Source organism: Artibeus jamaicensis, unplaced genomic scaffold (genome assembly GCF_021234435.1).
Source record: "Artibeus jamaicensis isolate MK-2021 breed Jamaican fruit bat unplaced genomic scaffold, CSHL_Jam_final contig_465, whole genome shotgun sequence".
Classification (NCBI taxonomy): domain Eukaryota; kingdom Metazoa; phylum Chordata; class Mammalia; order Chiroptera; family Phyllostomidae; genus Artibeus; species Artibeus jamaicensis.
The window spans coordinates 14,001,866-14,022,515 of NW_026521843.1; the positions used below are offsets into that span (position 1 = coordinate 14,001,866).

The 20,650-nt window shown below is 48.5% G+C and overlaps 2 protein-coding genes across 2 annotated transcripts in view; one reads left to right on the forward strand and one right to left on the reverse strand.

The window, feature by feature from the left end:
• The window catches only part of HADHB (hydroxyacyl-CoA dehydrogenase trifunctional multienzyme complex subunit beta), a 36,058-nt gene extending 31,223 nt beyond the window's left edge, over positions 1 to 4,835 (forward strand). Inside the window, exons 13-16 of the mRNA XM_037146713.2 lie at positions 353 to 440; positions 792 to 866; positions 1,592 to 1,756; positions 4,270 to 4,835. Coding sequence (XP_037002608.1) covers positions 353 to 440; positions 792 to 866; positions 1,592 to 1,756; positions 4,270 to 4,305 — 364 coding nt within the window. The 3' untranslated portion in view covers positions 4,306 to 4,835. The remainder of the gene's footprint in view (positions 1 to 352; positions 441 to 791; positions 867 to 1,591; positions 1,757 to 4,269) is intronic.
• Positions 4,836 to 9,152: 4,317 nt separating this feature from the next.
• ADGRF3 (adhesion G protein-coupled receptor F3) lies at positions 9,153 to 19,278 on the reverse strand. Its single transcript, XM_053666811.1, has 14 exons — positions 19,195 to 19,278; positions 18,170 to 18,227; positions 17,658 to 17,798; positions 17,025 to 17,201; positions 16,337 to 16,576; positions 15,452 to 15,661; positions 14,618 to 14,761; positions 14,254 to 14,450; positions 13,667 to 13,846; positions 11,429 to 12,811; positions 10,952 to 10,993; positions 10,807 to 10,869; positions 10,292 to 10,350; positions 9,153 to 9,256 (listed from the first exon to the last, which is right to left on the reverse strand). The coding sequence occupies exons 1-14, from the start codon at positions 19,276 to 19,278 to the stop codon at positions 9,235 to 9,237; spliced, it is 3,000 nt and encodes a 999-aa protein (XP_053522786.1). The 3' UTR covers positions 9,153 to 9,234.
• Between the last annotated feature and the right edge of the window lie 1,372 nt (positions 19,279 to 20,650).

Genomic DNA, 20,650 nt, shown 5'->3' on the forward strand with positions numbered 1-20,650 from the left:
CAACAAAACAAACAAGCAAGCAAAATATAACCAAAGACACTGAAATAGAGAACAGTGGGACAGTGACCAGAGGGGAGAAGGGAGGGAATTTCAGGGGAAAAGGGGAAGTGTTTACAGGAAGAAGTATAAAGGACACATGGACAAAAACTAGGGGGGTGGAAATGGGAGGGAGGTGGGGAGCACTGGGGTGTGGGCTGGGATGGGTGTACAAGACAGAAAACTGTACTTGAACAACAATTAAATTTAAAAAAAAAAAAGAATAAAGCCTGTGTAAATCTCAGTTTGGGGAATGGGAATGTGCTCTTAGGCTAAAAGTTAAAGTTCTAACATACTACTTTTTTCTTCTTTCCAGACCAACATATGCTACTCCAAAAGTTCTAGAAAAGGCAGGATTAACAATGAATGATATTGATGCTTTTGAATTTCACGAAGCTTTCTCAGTAAGTCATGTTAAAGAGCTATGATAATAAAAAGTGTAGTCAGGTTTGTGGGAGGGCGCAAGGTGCAGTTGGCAATACGCATACAGTGGAAGCGGAGCTTCGTTGGTGAAGGGCTGACGCTGCTGGCGGGGTGCAGGGTGCAAATCCAGGGCCTCGTGGACAGTGGTAGAAACACGCCTTTCGAAGCTCTCACTTACATGCCCTTCGAAAGCACCAAGTTGTTTCTTTAGAAGATTTTCAGTGACGACTGATTTGAAAATTTGCTCAACTTTAAAGTTAGATAACTCGTGTAAAAGAAGGCCTCAAGAGACATTGATGACAAGGTCCTTATTGAATTATTTTCCCTTCTAGGGTCAGATTTTGGCTAATTTTAAAGCCATGGATTCTGATTGGTTTGCACAAAACTACATGGGTAGAAAAACCAAGGTAAGTTTCTGATTAAAAATAGGCTTGACTTTCCAGAGCACTTTAATATTTGGAGCTTAGTTACATGCCAGTAAAAATATGAAGTGGAAAGCTTCTCTTGTGAAGAATTCATGTTACATTAATGTTTCTTAATTGCGAAATTCTTTAGAAAAAATTATAAACAAAGTTTCAGGTTGTTTTTTGTTCTTATTCAAATGTTAGATAAAAAAGAAACAAAATACATACATAAATTTTGGCTCTGGCTGGTGTGGCTCAGTGGGTTGAGTGCGGGCCTGTGAACCAAAGGGTCGCTGGCTCCATTCCCTGTCAGGGCACATTCCCTGGCCCGCCTGGGTTGCAGGACAGGTCCCTGGTTGGGGTGTGTGAGAGGCAACCGATCGATGTAGCTCTTGCACACGCTGTTTTTCTCCTTCCGTTTCTTTCTCCCTCCCCCTCTCTAAAAGTAAATAAACAAAATCTAAAAAAAAATTGGGGGGCACTGAGGTAAAATCTATGAAGAAAGACATCCCATCAAAAAATAAAGGAAGGGAGGGAGAGAGGGAGGAAAATAAATGGACCCTTGGCTTTCAGAATTGACCTAGAATTTTCTTTTGCAGTAAAATAATTTGTGATGTGTCTTGTAGTTATTTCTCTAGTTCTGTTACTTCTTATTACTAAGGGCCTGGTCTGGTTCTTGTCTTGAGTAAACTCATCTTTATATTTGTGTCTGTTTCTATGTGAGCTAGGTTGGAGCTCCCCCCTTGGAGAAGTTTAACAACTGGGGTGGGTCGCTGTCCCTCGGACACCCTTTTGGAGCCACTGGCGTCCGGTTGGTCATGGCAGCTGCCAACAGATTACGGAAGGAAGGCGGCCAGTTTGGTTTGGTGGCTGCGTGTGCCGCTGGAGGGCAGGTATGTCACAGGAGCTTCTGGAAAGTCATGGTCTTGGAAAAAAACAAGCTCATCCAAGAATGTTTGATTTGGTTTATTTTGAAGCATTATCAGAACAATATTTCTGATGGCATGTAACCAAAAAAGAAGTAGCCAATTTTTTCAGGGGGAGGGGCAGGTACATCTTTAGTTTTGATAGTCCTTTGGAAAGAAGATGCTATTTAAATCCAAGCTATTTTTTCCCTAAAATAATGCTTACATTTTTGTTTATAAAAGTAGTATGTGCTGTTTATGGCAATTATGGAAAATATAAAAGTAATCAAGAAAACTTAGATCACCTATAATTCCCTCACTACTCATTATTCACACTTTGATTTGTTTTATTCTTTAAGAATAAATTTTTATTCATTTGTCTAGTCACTTATCTGTATGAAACTTACCTACAGAATCTCTCCAGGAGGTAAACTATTTCATTTACCTCTGGATAACTTACTGCTATTTAACTGAGGGAAATTATATTATTCTACAGATTTTTTTTTTTTTACCTGCTTTACTTGCGGTACAGGAAGGAACAATTTCCTACCTGCTATAGCATTTCATTCTGGGAACAGAATCCAAAAGGAAGGCTGGCTGTAATCTTTTTTTTTTTTTTAACCTTGATAAAAACATTTGATTTTTCCTTCAGATTTCAGAAACTTCCTGTGGCTAATCAAGATAAATAAATAAGATATGTAAAAGCATAAACATTTTACATTTTTAAGCTTCTATGGCATTTCTTCAGAGACTTTGAAGAAAAAAGGGGTCAGTTATTTATAGCTTGGAACATTTTAGACTTCACGATCAAAAGCATTTTTTTAACCTTTTTTACAGAAAGCCATTGTCGGTTAGAGCCAGAGCCTTCCCTCTTACCTTTGTGTCCCCGACTTAGACGGGGACGACAGCTGGTGCGCAGCGCTGCGTGCCGAGCCCAGCTCAGACGGGCCAGCGCTCTTCAGTTTGCAGCGTCCCTTCCCTGCTTTTTGGTCTCGCACCTGGAGTGGACATAACACAATACTAGATGCTTTGGGGGATGAACAAAGAGTAATACCTAGTACCTTTTAGAAGGTTCCAGTGTAGTGAGGAGAAGGATAATGCATCTTAGAAACCAGACTGCATCTGGCATTCTGGTTTGTGTGCATGTGTGTGTATTATATGCTACCTGATTGAGTGCTCATATCAAGAGCCAAACGAGATATGAGCATGACTAGATCAGAGGAGGAATCCACTACTGAATCTAGAGCAGGGTTTCTTAGCTTCGGCAGCATTAACATTTTGGGCCAGGTGGTTCTGTGTTGTGGGGGCTTATGCTCTGTGTTGTGAGATGTTCGGCATGGTCCCTACCCACTAAATACCAGTAGCAACACTCCCCTTCCCATACACACACAGTTGGGACAAGCAGAAGTATCTCCAGATGTTACTAAGTGTCCTCTGGGGAGGGTAAGGAGCAAAATCACCTCTAGTTGGAAAGCACCGATCCAGAGCAACCAGAAAGATTTGGGACATGAAGCCAATGCATTTTAAATAAAGCTGGAGAAGCAAGTTTCTGCCTGTCATGGGCCTTGCTTGGGTAACCCAAAGTCAGTCAGACCTTCGCATCCCTGTTCTTTTTGTTTCTTTGTCCCTGTATCAAGGTATTTAGTAATTTGTTTTGAGCTATAGTGTATACAATTGAGGACAGACACCATGTAGCAAGTTTCTTAATAAATATTTAAGGGTATTGCATTGAACCAAGTAGCAGGGTGTCAGTTAAGCTTAACTGGTTTGATCACAGTCCAAAAGATAGAATGACTGAATGTCAGATAGGATTTAGATTCATAAAAGTATAAATTTCTATGCTTGGTTTCAGCTAGGGAGGTAACCCGTGCACAGCACTGTGCAGAGTGCTGGAGAAGGGATTTCTCTACCCTCTTACCTTTGCGGGCCCTCAGATCACCTGCATCTGAGGAGAGCAGTGAAGAAGAGTCCCCTTGGAATCATCTGGACCTGGTTTCAGACCCTGGCCCTGTTGTTTATAGTGTTGTGGATTTGGATGAGTTACTTAACCTTTCAAAGCCTAGGCTTTCTAATCAAGAAATTGACTGTTGTTGGCATTCCTTATATCATGTTTATTTTTGTGCAGCTTAAAAAGCCCCCCATGGCATCTCATTCAGATAGCAACCACTTATGAAGCATCTGCCAGGAATCTAGCTCTGCTAGACAGACTGCGGTGTGCACACTGATGCATGTATGTGGATGTGGACAAATGTGCGTGCGTGTGTGTATCATACGCTACCTAATTGAGTGCTCACAGAAACACTGTGAAGTGGCTACCATGAGCTCCCCTCTGTAGATGGACTTGAGGATCATCAGAATGGCTTCCCCAAGATCACACAGCATTTGGATGGCAGAGCCAACACCAAACTCCAAAGCCTGTACTTTCCCCATTGTCCTCGGATGCCTCTGTACTGGCTGGACTCCTCGCTCACTGCTCTAACTGAACTTACTTTCCTTCACAGGGCCACGCAATGATAGTGGAAGCTTACCCGAAGTAATGGATCGAGGAGCGGTGGCCCGGAGTTTCTGTGCAACACTCGCACTAGGCAATGCCATTTCAATGCACTACTAAGTGACATCTGTAGTTCCTAGCACCTCTTAGGAAAACAAAATCTGTGGCCTTCTGTTAAATACTTTGCAATTAAGCCTTCCCAGTGTTCCGAGCTTTCCAGTAATCATGGCTTACTGCTCCTTCAGGGATTTCTTAGTCGCCAGAATCTCACACATGCTATATTTAAGCATTTGTTTTTGTTCTGTATTTTTATTAAAGACTAAACAAGCGGTTGCAATATGGGAAAGAGGTTAGCTGAAATTTGGAATCATCTTTGTAACATTTGCAAATTATATTCATTCCTATTTGTGACCTAAAGCTAAGTATTTTCTATAAAATGCAAACCAATGTGCCTAAATTAACTTAATTATGGAAAGATAATTCAGAATGTAAACATCACTGAAAACTTACAGTAAATGTCTAGATACATAAATACTGTGTTGGTTAACCTTAATAAAGTGGAGACGTATTAGAGAACTATTTGCCTTATTTTATTTTATTATTTTTGAGACAAAAGGTAGTTCTCTTGGCTTAGGGGCAAATTTTGCCTTTAAGTCTTCATTCGTCACTTCTAACCATTTTAGTCAGCCATGGGGCCGCTAGGAACAGAGGGGCCTGTTTTAGAATAACATCTTCCCTCCCCACCCCTCCATTGCTCAACTAACATAAATCTATTTTTTCTTAATTAAAAAAATATGTCTATTGATTTTAGAGAAAGAGGAAAGGAGAGAAAGAAAGAGGGAAACATCTGTTGGTTGCTTCCCATCTGCATTCTGACCAGGGATCGAGTGAACATATTTTCAGGTGAAGATTTAAAACAGCAACAACAACAAAACGTCCACATGCAGAGGAATGAGGTGGGACCTCTACTTTTCACTGTATACAAAAATTAACTCAGAATGAATCAAAGACCTAAATATAAGAGCTAAACTTATAAAACTCTTAAAAGAAAATGGGAAAAGCTACATGACATTGGATTTGGCACTGATTTCTTGGTTATGACACCAAAAACACAGGAAAGAAAAATAGATAAATTGGACTTCATCAAAATTAAAAACTGCATCAAAGGACAGAGTGAAAAGGCACCTTTGGAATGGGAGAAAAATATATGCAAATCATATATTCAGTAAGGGGTAAATATTCAGAATATTTAAAGAAATCCTACAATTCGACAACCAGAAATAAGACAACTCAATTTTAAAATGGGCAGAGTTCGAATAGACATTTCTCTAAAGAAGATATACAGTTGACCAATAAGCACATGAAAAGATGTTCAAAATCACTAATCAATAGGGAAATGCAAATCAAAACTATGATACTGCTTCCCACCTTTGTTGGTAGACATTATGATGCTTACTGTCAGAACACCTGCAGGTAGTAAGTGTTGGTGAGGATGTGGGGAAATTGGAACCCGTGCAGCCACTGTGGGAAACAGTATGTCATTTATTCAAAAAATTAACAGTAGAATTACCATGGGATCCAGCAATTCCATGTCTAGGTGTACTCATATGTCCAAAAGAATCGAAAGCAGGGTCTAAAGAGGTAGCTGTGTATCTGTTCATAGCGTTATTCACAGCAGCCTATATGTAGAAGCCACCCAAATGTCCGTCAGTACACAAACAAAATGTGCGTTCAGGGTGGGGCAGAAGTGGGTTTAGAGTTCATATGGAAAACAACACAATAATAGACATACAATAGAATGCTACTCAGCCTTACAAAAGAAGGCGATCGTGTCACAGTTACAACACAAATGAACCTTGAGGATGTTACGCAGACTGAAATAAGCCAGTTGCGCGCGCGCGCGCACACACACACACACAAATACTGTGTGAATCCACTTATATGAGGCGTCTAAAACAGCCGAGTTCACAGAGACTTAAAGTAGAAGGACGGTTGCCAGGGCCTGGACGAGCGGGAACGAGTTGTTTAGTGTCTGCAGAGCCCCCGTTTGGAAAGATGAAAAGAGGTCCGGAGCCTGACTGCATGACATTGTGTTTTAAAATGGTTAAAGTGATCAATTTTATGTGTGTTATACCGCCATTAAAAATAGGTTTTAGAAAAAAGGTAAGGGAAACGTTCAGAACAGAGGGTACCTGTGGGTGGGAGCGGTGGAATCGGGCAGGAGAGGCGCACCCGGCCTCAGTGGTGCTCAAGTTCTGTCGTGGTTCTGAGGTTGGTCATAGGTTCACCCAACTTTGCACAATTATATACTATTTCAAAACATTCCATATGTGTAAGAGTAATCCAAGTTATTTTCACTGGCGCAGTGTGTTTATTATAGATGCCTCCATTCTTAGATAAACTTAGATAATATTGAAGATCCCAGGTTAAGCATCTCTTTCATGTAAAACTTTAATTAGATCCTCTGCTCCACCAAATAACACACGTGGGAGTGGAGCATTTGTTTTCCCTCTTTGCCCCATCCCTGGCCCAGCTCTTTGCTTCTGATGGTCTGATTCTGAGTAAAACTTCATGTTCTTCCCATGGTCTGTGTAGTTCATTCATTCAGCAAAAATCTGTTGAGTGCCTGTTATGTGTCGAGTGCTATTCTAGACACTGAGGCTACAGCAACCAACAAAAGAGACAGAAATTCTTGCCCCCTTTGCTTCCATCTTTCCAGAGAGAAGAATCCTAGTTCTCAGCCCATCTTTTCCCCCCTACCCTTTCTTAGTTGTACTGATTCCTCCAAGCCTCTCAAATTCTGGTCTTTCTTGAAGGGTGAAAAGCAGTATCAAGGTCTCCCAGCCTGTCTCAAACTTTAATGGATGGCTCAGAGGTCCCTCTGCTTGTGTCCACCGTAGTTTATTTCAGACTTGAGCTGGTATATTCTGCTTTTTCGATGAAGAGGGATCACTGATTGAGAGTAAATGGGAGAATGTGGGAATAGAAGGACAAAAATAGTGGAAATACTATTCTGAAAACATTGTGAAGGAGAAGCAGCATTTAGACGTGTTGGCAATGTTTGTACCTACAACCAACTCAGCTAGGAGCGCTTTTCCCTTCCATACTTTATGGACCACCAGTGACCAAATGGAACTGATTCCCACAGCAAAGCTCCAAATAAGGGGCTCAGAGCTTTCTCGGGGACCCTAATGTAGCCCACACTCCCTACAAACCTAAATTCCAGAGGGCGTTTTGTTTCTTCGCTTGTCAAGTTTTTTTGTTTGTTTTTGTTTTGTTTTTTTAATTCTAGAGAGGAAGGAGGGGCAGAGAGAGAGAGATCAATGTGAGAGAACCATCTGCTTCCTCCCACAGGCACCCCTACCAGGGAATGAACCCACGACCTTTCGTTTATGGGAAGACACTCCAACCAACTGAGCCACACTGGCCAGGGCACAAGCTTCTATTTTTAAATATGCAAAATGTTCAACAGAACATTTTTCAAAATCATTTTATTATTTTTGAATATAAAAATGCATGCTTATTTGTAAAAGAATTAAATATTTATAGAGTGAGATGAAAAAAGCAAGATACCCACTATTAATAGTTTGATATCTTTTTTTTTCAATGCATATATATTGGACATGTGGCGCAAAATTGCCCAATATAATGCTGCTTTGGCCCCCTTTTGCTTTACACAGCTATATAGCCTAAACGTTTTCCACGTCAGGAGGTGGAGCTATCCATTGTTTCTAGTGACCACACAGCAGTCCTCTGTATTGATGCGCTGTGATCGGTGCCTCTCTTCTGAGGATGTGACCACTGGAACGCACATCCTTTGTGCGTTTGTCTGTTTCCTTGTCCACTTACTCCCTTAAGCCGTCTTTTCAGAAATGGAATCGCTGCTAAATCTCACAGTGACTCCCAGAGCCTCCTTTTTTAGTCCTTCCTTTCTTTTTGTGGTGAGAGCCAAGGGAACAAAGGCTTAATGTCATTTCACCCATAGATTCTAAAGTGCATTTTTTTTTTACCAGCAGAGCATGCACTGGGTGTGTGCAGTCATTTGAGAAGGAAAATGAGAACATAGTTCTACAAAGCATTCTCAGGAGTCTCTGCTGCTTCCAAAGTGCATTGTTTGAATTATTCTGAAAGTAATTTCATAATTGAAAAACATCAACACTGTAAATACTAATGAAGTGATAGTCACGTTGAGACATGTCTTGTTGCCAGGGAAACCAGCAAGGAAAGTCTCCCCTGTTTCAGGGCCTGCCTGCCCCCCCCCCACCCGTGGGGGCCGCAATGAGCCCTAGGCCTAGAAACATCCCAACCGCCCTGGTGACTCAGTACCTTCTGTTTGAGAGAACGATCAAATCTACTTAGAGAAATGTTCAGGCCGGTTTATAGAAAATTTAAATATTCACACAAATCATTAAGTGAACATATAGTGTTGATAAGAAAAACATTTTCAATAGTATGTGGTATTCATTTTTATTTCGACAGAAAAATGTCCCCATTCCATTTTATAAAAATATTCATGAAATTTGTAATTCACAAAGATTCACTTATCAAAATTGTTTCATTTATCTAGTTTAAAAGTTCTTTGGAATCCTGTCATTATCTATTGTGAGTTCTGTAAATTTATTCAGCTAGATGTCTTGGGGCCCGCTACAGGCTTTTCTTAAATCTTTATTCTCTATATCTAGCCTTAGCTGGATCCTGTCACTTTTAAATGTGTTTGTTGTCTTTTCTTCTTAATTTGTAGGAATCTGCAGTACCCTTCTCCTACTGTAAAATTTACAGCGCCTTCTTTCAAATGTGTTCATATCAGTGACTTTGTGTAGACACGCAAGTGTCTATGAAACAACTTTATGTTGATATGTTTAAATGCGAAAGAAAGGGGCTCATCAGCTTCACCTTTTCTTGAACTTTGACAATAAATTAACCAAATTCTGCCTTTCGCCTCTAATGTTTGGAAGATCAGAGTTCCTTTCTTCAGTTAAGCCATCCTTTCTTCATAACTGTAGAGAAGAAATAATGAGAAATCACGGAATAGTTAAAACCATGTTTATCAACTATACCTGTAACATAAACTGTTGGTGAGTTAAAAACTGGTTGAGACAGTTTTACTTGCAATTATTTTAAACTCCGATATCTTGATAATGTTGACAGCAAAGCCAGGTCCATTCATTAGCGGGCTTTAGCTAGTCTGTCCCGCTCTTCTTGCTGAGCTGGTTTAGGGGCGGGGGGAGGGGAGGGGACAGGTGGGTGTGGCTGATGGAGACAGAGCCTGGCTTTCAGGAGGGCTGAGCTCTGGGAGCGGGGAAGGGTTCAGGGCGCGGGGCTGAGGCCCATCCTGGTGGGTTCAAGGGCACACCCTGCACTCCCCGGGAGGGAACATGGGGTCTCTGTATGGTTCCCCTGAGAGAGAGCTGGTCCTGAAGCTCTAGGCCAGTAAAAGGAAAGCTTGCCCCACCTTCTCAGATCGCCCTTCCTCTGGACAACAAGCTCACCAATGCTAATTCTTTCAAAACAAGAATTTAAAAAAATTTTGCCCTGGCTGGTGGGGCTCAGTGGATTGGGCATCAGCCTGAGGACAGAAAGGTCACCGATTAGATTCCCAGTCACAGCACAGGCCTGGGTTGTGGGCCAGGTCCCCAGTAGGGGGCGCACAAGGGGCAACCACATGTGGATGTTTTCCTCTCTTTCTCCCTCCTTTCCCCTCTGTCTGAAAATAAGTAAGTAAAATCTTGAAGGAAAAGCAAACAAGGATTTTTCAGGGTAATTAAATATCTGATAGTGTGAAAAGGAATTTTCAGAGTGAACTGAGTCAAGGGCTGTTGGTGGTTACAGTCCCTCCAGCTTTCTGGGGAAGCAACAGCAGATGCTGTCGTATCTGCTCCCTCAGGCCTTCACCTTCCCAGCTCATGGAGACGCATCTACCGTAGCAAAGTCTGTTCCCCCGCTTTGGGCTGGGACAGGTATATAAAGAGGAGCTTTCTCTCAAGAGCTTTGCCAGGAGGCTGCTCACGCCACTCACACCGCTTCATCCTCACCTAGCAGCCTTTTCGCTTCTTCCTTTGCTGTGTTGCAGGTTGTGGGTTTCATTGGTGGCCTAGGGAGGGGTGAAAAGGCCCAGTTGCAGGGCGATCATTGCCCTCTCACCTTTGACGAGGTTATGTCCATTTTCACATTCTCGCCTGCCCTCCTTCGGGGACTGCAGGAAGGGGGCGCTTTGCTCTTAGCCACAGTGAGGCCCGCGCCTACTGATCCTATCCTTTCCTTTCAAATAGTAACGGGAGGCAGATGGTCAGATGGAGAAACCAGGGACAAAAGAGTCACCTGGAGTCCAGGTTGCAATTGGGAACTGGGGCACCTGATTCTGACTTTCCTGACCGGGCTGCTTTCTGCACTGTGGACAGCTGGAGCCTGGGGCGTGCTCACTCTAGAAAACAACCCCAATCTTCTCTCAGCCTCTGGTGGTGCCCATCTCCCCTGGGAAAGGCTGTGGGTCACCTGCTTCCGACTTGCTTTCGGGGGGGCAACGAAGGATTTGAAGGCAGTAACTCACCAGGGAAATGGTGGAGTTGGGGGGTTGTGTGCGGCAGAAGCGTCTGAGTAAAGCCTGTTGTACCTGCAGAGAGAAATGCCGGGTTATGGCAGCTGAAGCCCCTGGCTTTGGCTGTGAGTCTGTGGGACGAGGTGGGCAGACTCACTTTCTTGTCCATAAGGCAACCAAACCATAAGATGAAGACACCCTGAAAGGAGGGAGAAGGGGATAAGTGAGTCAAGGAGGAAGGAATCGACCGCAGTCCACTCACTCCCTTCCCTCTGCCTTTGCCTCTGTCCTCTTGTCTTACTCGGGTTTCTGTACAGTCAGCATCACTGGGGTACAGGACCCTTTTGGTGCTGTTCTTGCTGTTGCGGTTGCGAAGGGACTATCAAAGGGTTGGGTACTCCCTGGCTTCTCTGGCAAAACCAGGTATTATTTCACAGATATGAAAACCAAAGCTCGGAGGGATTTGTCCAGTTATCCAGCCAGTCACTGGAGGAACTGGGACCCAAACCTATGCCTTCCAAAATTCCTGAGCTATATTTCCTCTGCTCAACCGTGACAGCACCTTGAGAAGGGACTGGCAGTGACTTAGAACATCTGAAACGGCACAAAGCACAGCCACCTCGTCACCACCCACCTGGGAGGTGTTGAGAATCGTGAAGATGTAGTGAGGGACTGTGGAGTCATCCTCCAGCAGAGTGCCCAGGCCCAGCACCCAGGTGAGGCCGAAGATGGGTGTGAGGACGAGCAGGGCTTTGATCACCCCAAGAAGGTCTTGGCGCTTCTCCACCTGGGGTCCCTCTGACAGCGAAGGTCTCAGCAACTTCAGCATGGTCACGGCCAGTACCAGCCCATTCAGGCCCACGATGACCAGCACTGGCCCGGCAAAGGTGTAGAGCAACCCACCTTTCTCATCCAACCAGCATGCCCTCTCCCCCAGGTATTGCCCCCGAGGCAGGTAGAGGCCCAGGGCGACACCTGCAAACCCCATCGGGCACAGGTAGCCGAGAACCACCATGAGGGAGAGTACTCGGCGCTTGGACAGCTGATGGAAGACAAACAGCAACTGGTGGGCCAACATCAGGGCCTGAGCCAGCATCCAGAAAAAGGTAGCCAGGTAGAGGAAATGACAGAGGAAGGCAGCGGCCAGGCAGAGTGGACTTCCGGGCCCCGGAGGAAGCAGTGGGGCTCCCAGGAAGCAGGTGTCTGCGGCCAGCAGACAGAGCACCATGTTGAGTAGGGCAGCGTGGCGTAAGTAGGCAACTTTGTTCCGTACCACGACTCTCCACACCAGCCTGTACACGCCCAGGCACACGAGCAGCGCCAGAATGGAGGCCCCCAAGCCCACCTGACTCAGCAGATCCAGGGTGCGGTTCTCCGGAACAGTGTGTCGGGACATGAGGATGGAGAAGGCAGTGAGGTGCTGGCAGATGCACTGAGTGGCGGAGCCGGCATTGGCTGCCTGCACCCGGCACCCTTCCTCTGACCAGCCCCCATTGCCCTGGAAGAGATGGTGGTCCCAGAAGACACAGTGAAGGATACTATCTCTGTCCCCAAAGTCCATGATGACCTCTCCCTGGTTGAAGGCCTGGCCACCTGCCGTGATGGAGATGGCGAGGACCAGACCAGGAGTGGCATAGAGGGAGTCCCCCAGCCCTTGTCCATAGTTCGAGGGTAGGAGGTGGTCCAGCTTGCGCAGCACCAGGCCAGTCATGGTGATATTATTGTTACCAGTAACCAGGGGGGCCAGTGAGTGTCTTGGAATCAGTGCCCGCAGTGGCGGCTGAGTGGAGAAGGAGACTCTCCACTTAGCAGGGAGTGCGGGGCTGAGGAGCTGGGTCTGCATCTGCACGTTGGGCGAGCTGAAGGTGAAGGGGTGGTCTTGTGGGCGCAGGCGGCACGCCAGGGTCTCCACAGCCAGCAGGAAGTCTGAGCTCACCATGGGTGTCTGCACCTGGGCCGCAGTCCACAGAGAACTGCTGTCCATGTCTAGGACCTTGTCGGTGGTTTTCAGGAGAGCCTGTGGTGGCCAACAGAGAGGAATGCCAGCACCCTCAGCACTGAGCCTGGGCACTAGGGTGCATGGGCCCCCAAGCCTACCTTTCCTCATTCACTGCAAGACCCAAGGTTGGAGAATAGGGGGAAAAGAAGACAGGCCTCTGAAGGGGGAGTTTCTAGATGGGAAGAATGGGGTGCTGTTCAGCTAACCACTGGGGCCTCTTCGAGTATGTGGTCTCCTGAGGCTCATCCCCCCCTCCACCCGACAACCCTTCTTCCCCCTCCATCCCTCGGGGTCAGCCAGGCCCTGAGGAGGCCTTCTTCAATTTCTTGACCTCTACTGGTTTGAAAAGCAGGAATGGTGGGAGAGGGTACAATGTCCTGAACTAGAGAGCCACGCACATGTCTGTACACCAACACGCGACCCCTCTTTCCAGACATGAAGGGCCTGCAGTGTCCTAGCCCCAAGTTATTCTTTTGGCTGCAGCCTAAGGGTCACCAACTGGTGTCTGTATTGGGAGCTGGTTTAGGGGAGCCCAGTAAAGCCAGTTGTGTTCGAGTGTCTTCATGCAGATGCTTGCGTGTGCGTGGGTGTGTATAGGGAGAAGTCATGTCATATCTACATATCTGTGTGTGAACGTATGCCTCTAAACTCATGTCTGCACACACCGCCCTCAATCTCCCATGTGTTCTCAGCACCAAGCCTTCTACACATTCTGCGGCCTTAGACACTGGTGTCTAAGCAGAGAGATGGACCACGGGAGTGGTCTGTTGTCTGACAGCCCCTGGTGATGTCAGAGGGACAGAAGTGCCCAAAGGTGAAGAACTTCCAGCCTCCTCTACCCAGCTGGCACCTGCCGTGGCTCAGAGACTTTACCTTCAGGGCCCTGCGGTTAAGCTGTATTCCGGTGTCTGCCACCACCTTGGCCAGGTATGTCACGGTGCGCAGCAGTGCCAGCAAGTCGGAAGGCGAGCTCACCGCCACTGTCTGCTCCTGCAGCTCTGCCAGGCTCTGTGGCACCTGTTCAGCAGGGCAGCCCTGGCCTGCCCACAGCAGCTGAGATAGACCGGACGGCAGTGGGGCCCGTGAGGGGGAGTGAGTCCGCACCGGAGAGGGGCCGCCTCCCCCACACCCAACTCCTTCCTCCCCATAGCCACACCCCTCCCAGGGGATCAGGGAGCAGAGAGCAGAGTGAGCCATGTCGATGGAGCTGACACCAACGTTAGTGGCAGGGATCCTTGATAGACAAAGGATTGGGAATAGCGCCCTCACTGCCACCAGAGTCCTGGCCACTCTCAGGCCCCCACACCTACTTCCTGGCTCTGCTAGGGCTTCGATTCAGAGAAGCTGAGCAACTTCTGGGCTGAGCCTCAGGAGCAAAGGAGTCTAAGGCTGGGTCTCGAGCGAGGAAGGGGCAGGTCGTGGAGGGTGTAACCGGCGGGCAGCGGAGCCAGAAGCCCTACCTGGGCTCTCTGAAGCAAGGCGTGGAGCCTCGTGTCTGTGCAGCTGTTGTGGACGGGCCCCCAGACCCCATCGGGCCCACACGTCCTCCTCACCATGCCCGTCCTGTCCACGGGACATGGGGCCTGTGCCACATAGCCAGCCTTGGTGACATTCCAGGCAACAACCGTGGAGTCCTCAGGACAGGTAACGTCTCCATCTGAGGAATGACATCAGAAGCCACAGTCGAGCTGAGCCTTCCCTGGGGCAGAAGCCCAAAGCAGGCTCTGGAGCCTGGCCTTGGTGCCCAGGCAGGGGGATGTCCAGGGAGAGCTCCCGGGGCGAGCCGGTGAGAGGTCGGCCAGCTGGACCGTAAGCCCCACGTACCCTGGATGATGGTGACGGAGATGGGGACTCTGAGAGGGGTCAGTCCTGGGCTCTGCAGGTCACAAGTGTACGTGGTGTCAGCGGCAGGGCAATGCTGAATGGCCAGCACAAGGCACTGCTCACTTGGCTGGTTGAATAAGGAGGCTGAGGGTGAGACGGGAGAAGGGAGCTGTCGGTCACCAGGCCAGGAGCTGACCCTGAACCCAGCAGGCCCCGATTTGCTGGTTCTGTTTTTCTAGCAATTTCAGAAGTAGGTTAAGCAGTGGGCAAGAGCAGAGTACTGTGTGGGCATCAAATCACTGAAGACCCCCGAGGACCACGAACTAGCCCGGGGACAGTTTCCTCCTTTGTAAAATGGAACTATCACTAAATGAACCGTGTAAAAAGCATCCAGCAGGACGTCATCTACACCCATGTGGTTCTTACTGTATGGATAGAATTGGGATTGCTCTATCACAGAGAATTTCAGCTGGCGTGCCACAGGAATTTTTAATATATATGATACCTGACTAGTCGCAGACACTGACCTCTTTTCCCTTAGACTGTCAAATAAAAAATGACGACAGCCAACACTACAATAGCTGTCTGGTGTGAATGAATCAAAATTATACCCTTTTTTTTTCCAGATCACAAAAAAATTTTTTTTTGGTGTGCTGCATGAAGTTTATGTATGCCATGAGATGAAAAAGGTTGAAAATCACTGCTCTATTAGGTAAAAAACTGTGTTGGACTTGGACTTGGAACTCCCACGTTGAACTGCGCATCTGCTTCAACGAGTTGGAGAAGACAAGCTGCCCCCTCTCCTCTGCCCCAGACAGCCGGCCCCTTGCGTACCTTTGCCGCCCTCTCCAGGGCTCCAGGCAGCCTCGTAGCCCAGCAGTGTGTGGGGGATGCAGCAGCTCAGCTGGAAGCCAGGGGAGGCGGCACAGGAGAGGGAGAGCCGGTCTGGAAGTCGAGCGACATCCGCCACCTGCAGGGGCACCCTCACCACCTGGTACAGCTCCCATCTGAACCCCCGGGCCTCAAAGCAGCACAGGTACTCACCTGCAGACACAGGGCCTTCTTAGTCTAGGCTCTGCTTAACCACAGCAAGAGATGCCTGCCCCCAGAAGCATTTCTAAGAGGAAGAAGAGAACCAAAGAGGCTCCTGACCCTTATTTTTTAGCTTGTAGCCATGAATTCTGAAGTGAACCTGTCTCACCCTGATCATGTGGCTCAGTAGGTTGAGCACCGTCCTGCAAACTGAAAGGTCAAAGGTTTGATTCCTGGTCAGGGTACGTGCCTGTGTTGCGGACCCGGTCTCAGGTCAGGGTGCGGATGAGAGGCAACCAATAGACGTAGCTCTTGCACATCGACAATTATCTCCCTCTCTTTCTCCCTCCCTTCCCCTATCTCTAAAAATAAATAAAATATTAAAAGAAAAACAGATAAAGTGAACCTTTTCCCCTCCAACAGATGCCCTTCCTGCACCATCCCCTACCATTTCAACAGCTGGAAGAAAAGAACTTGTCTGTTCTCAGTTAAAATTGAGACCGTATTTTCAGCATTCTTCCTTTATAAATTTTCACATCAACAGGACTCTTAGCCTTTATTTCCCCAAAACAAATAAATAGAAGGATGAAAAGGGAAGGGAAAAGGAGAGAAGAAAGGAAGAAAGAAGGAGAAGGGGAGGAGGAAGTAGAAGGGAAGAGAGAGGAAGAGGGAAGGACAGCCCTCTACCTTCCCACTTGTGGGAAATGTTGAAGATGCTGAGGACAGTCTGGCCTTGGCTAGACGTCAGGGACACCTGTGTCCCTGGCTGCAGGAGGATGGGGCTCCCTGTGCGGCGCCGCAGGAACCAGCTCAGGTTGGTGGTCTCATGGCTCGTGAGGAGGGTCAAGTTCAGCGTGTCACCAGGCATCTGCAGCCCGGAGTTCAGGCTCAGGGTGGCCGGGACTGAAAGGAGGAAGGGGACAGGGGGTCACTGCAGCAGGAACTCATGGGCCCCCGTGCAGCTAAGCTGTGGCACTCCCCATCTTCAGACTCCTTCCCCTCCTCGCTCCCTCCCCACCTAGCATTTTTTATTTTATTTTCTCCCCGGAGGGGTGTGGCTGCTGCGGTCCAGCCTGGAAGACCCATCTGTCACTGGGAACCAAACAGGGAACCTTTTTGACCTATGACCTCCCCTCTCCCAGTGGGGAAACTTTCTCTCCTCGTCAGGGTGTCTTCAGAGCCCTGTTGCTCATTAGTCTCACTACTCAGGTCCCGAGCTGGGGGCCTGTGATCTGCTGTGATGGCATCTTCTCCCACCCAGAGGAGCCTCTGGGCTTGGGCCAGCTGGCAGAAACACAGGAGTCAGCCAGGAAAAAAAACACAGGGAAGGTTTCTTTCACTTGGGCCCAGTGGTTTCTGAGTTCTCCACTCTCCTCACCAGGTGGCAGCAACTGGCAGTACCCAGCTTCCGGGGAGCTGAAGACGAGACAGCTGCAGGGCCCGTGGTTGTAGGGGGAATGGCAAGACTTGTGGTGGGAGCAGACGCTGGCATTCCACTGGTATCCGGTCAGGCAATCACAGTGGGTAAACCCATTGGGCTTGGTGGTGCACCCTGTGATAGGGAAGGGGGTGAGAAGAGGGCAGGCTGCCTGGAAAGGCCACCTCCGCAGGACTGACCGCCACCGGATGCCTGAGAGGTCTGGGGCTGGGTGTCTGGAGCAATCCCAAAGTCGAGGGCACAGCTGGGACTGCCTCCTTGTCTAGAGTTCAAAGCAGCGGAGATCATGCCCTCCCAAAGGCGCCTGGGGTCGGGGTGAGAAGTCCAGGTTCCCTACCACCTGCCCCTTGGGCCCTCTGTTACAAGGTGGGGCCGTGGAGCAGGAGGGGAAGGGTCTGTCTGGTAGGAAAGTGAGGAAGGAGCTGGGCCATGCAGACCCTCCAGGAAATGGAGAGCACAACAGGCAAGCTGGCTGCAGGAGGGCTGGGAGGCCCACGTTCCCTTCGCTCTGAGCCCCCTTCCCATGCCATCGGCGCCCCAAGAGGCAGGACCCAGTGCAGTTCCCCCTACCTGTTGAGAGGCTGAGGCCAGTGAGAGTTCTTGGGGAAGAGGAAGCCGGGGTGGGGGGCAGAGTCAGGGGCCTGGAGAGTGCGGCCAGCCAGATCTCGCTGGAGACGTCCAGCTGCACGTGGACGGAGGCCAGGACCGATTCTACAGAAGAGGGGGCTGCTGGAGAGGAGGGGCCAGGAGGCGCAGTTCCCATGCCTAGCTGGTCACTGCCAGGAACCCGGAGCAGGCCCCCCTCCCGCGGCCCTTCCAGGCACAGCCAGGACTTGGGGACAGTTACTCCTCATCTAGCTGTGGCACACCCATTTTCTGTCACCCTCCCAACAACCCCCATGTCACAGACCAGGCTCTCAGGGACGGAGGAGTTTCCTGAGGCCTCACAGCTGGAGACCGGGCGGACAGGCCTGCCTGAGCAGCTCCTCTCCGTTCACCCACTGCCCTGCACGCGGCCTCCCCCCGCCTCTCTTCCCGCCCTGCTCCCTGCTCCCGCTCCTCCTCCTCCATCCACTCATCACCTGCTCCACTCGAGAGGTCCAGTTGCTGCCCAGATTCCCCTCCTGCTGGACTGGGCCCCTGGAACAGAGTACAGACCTCTGAGGAGAGGCCGGCCCCAGGTTTCTGTCTGGGACACCTTCTTCCCCAAGTAGCCCAGGGACCAGCCTGGCAAATCTGCTGGCATGACACAGTCTCTTGGAAGGGCCTCGTTTTAAATGTTTATTTTTATTTTTTGCCTGCAGTTAGTCAGGAGGGGAAAGTAGGCTTCTGGCAGCACTTTGCAGAGATGCAGCTCCAGGGACCCGCCAGAGCCTGAGCCCAGGAGCCAGGCACACCCCGGAGAGTCAACAAGCTTTGCTTAATTCCTTCCTGAGTTCCCTCGTCCCTGGGCCTCTGGGCTAATTGAAATGGCTGGGCCTGCTGCTCCAGGGGGAGGGGATGGGAGGGCTGGCCACAGCTGACTGGGGCCCAGAGGCTTGGGAACTTCTCTTCCCTCCGTAGGAGCTGCCACTGGGGTGAGCAGAGGCAGCGTCTCCTGCAGTCCCTGGTTCCCGGAAACTGTTCCTCACCAACTCCCCTGATGCTCAAAATTGTGCGTGTATGTGAATATCGAGCTGAAAACAGGGATACAGATCAGGATGTGGATGGAGACAGAGGCAGAGATGCTACGTGGGAGCAAACACGGATGAAAATGTACACCCGAGACTCGAGTCTTGGCTGCCTTTCCTCAGATTCTCTCCTCTCCTCTGTGCCAATGGTCCCCAAATCCGGGAAGTTTCTGTTTTCATGTTTAAATTGCAAGCTTGACTGGAAGTGCAGCCGGTGTCCCCGGAATTCCCAGGTACCCGAATGAAGAAACGAAGCTACCCCCACACTCTGGAATACAGACTGAACTCTCGGAGACCTTATAACAACCCAGCCTCTTTTTTTAAGTCCTTTCCCCTCCGCCTGTCATTGCATCCCACACCTTTACTGCCTCTCACACCAATGTCCTCACTGTTGCCTCTGCAGACCTTCCCGGGGTCCTCACCCCAGTGTTACTCACAGGCTGGGACGCTGGTGCCCCTGGGGACCCCACCAGGGGCAGAGTCATGGCCAGCAGGAGCACGGGGGTGGCTGAGCAGACCATGGCCGGTGAAGCAGTCCTGCAGAGCCTGCCCTCCGCGGCAGGATGCAAATTTCCTGGAGAGGAGCTGGGGCGGGGGGCAGGGCACAGGTGGGATGGGAGGAAGCAGTGGAAGGGAGCTGGGGGCCCAATTCACAGACGAAGTGCTGCCACCCCGGACCCAGACAATGGGTATCCAGATCACTGCGTGCCCACCTGGAGCCCACGTGCCCCGCTGAGAGGAGTCTGCCCAGATTCCCCCTGGGGTCTGGACTGAGGACTCAGCGAGCAGGAGAGGATTTAGGGGTCCAAGGTCACAACCAGCAGCAGTGTGTCAGTAAGTCAGGTTCAGTCACATCACCAAGGATCCAGAAAGATCTGGACTGTTCGGAGCTCCCAGGAAGCTGGATCATGGGTCACAGAGTCAAGGTTAGAAGACACAGACGTGAGAGCTGATGGCTCGTCTCAGATACTTTCCAGACAGAGACTCAAGTGTAACAAAAGATCTGGGGAAATACTAGGAGAAATTATCCTGTAATTTCACAAAAGAATTTTGAAGTGAAGAAGGCATTTCTGAACAAGACACAAAACCCAGAGGCCAGAAAGGAAATGAATTAGACATTCGAAAAAGACGTAACTTTGTGATGAGAAGAATGTTAGGGTAAAAAGGCAAAGGGCAGCCTGTTTGTAGCCGGATGGTTGCATAAGGGGCTATTCTTTTTATTTTTTAATTTTTCGGTTACAGTTGACATTCAATATTATATTAATTGCAGGTGTACAGCCTAACTGGCTAGACATTTACACAACTTATAAAGTGGTTACCCTGATAAATCTGGCACCCACCTGGCACCATTCATAGTTGGTACAATGTTGTTGGCTGTGTTCCCCGTGCTGTACTTTACGTCCATGTGTCTAGTCTGTAACTGCCACTTTGTACTCCTTCATATCTTCACCTTTATCACCCAGCCCTCGAAGCCCCTTCCCACCTGGTAACCTTGGTACTCTGTATCTATGAGCCTGTTTCTGTTTTGTTTATTTTGCTTTTTAGATTCTACACATATGAAAAATCATATGATATTTGTCTTTCTCTGACTTATTTCACTTAACATAGTACCCTCTAGGTCCAACCATGTTGTCACAAATGGTAAGATTTCACTCTTTCTTAATAGCCAAGTAATATTCCATTGTATACCCAGAAAAAGTCCAGCCATTGTTAATATAATAAGAATGGTTTGCAAGACATCTATGTAACTGGCAGCCAAGGAGAGTGGACTGGAAAGCACAAGCATGAACAATGATGACTTCACTGTACTAGTCAGTGGGGGCGGCAGATGCCATTGAGTGAATATGTGTTCTGTGTGTTTCATTAAAATGACTGAGCGGGTAGAGCAATGAA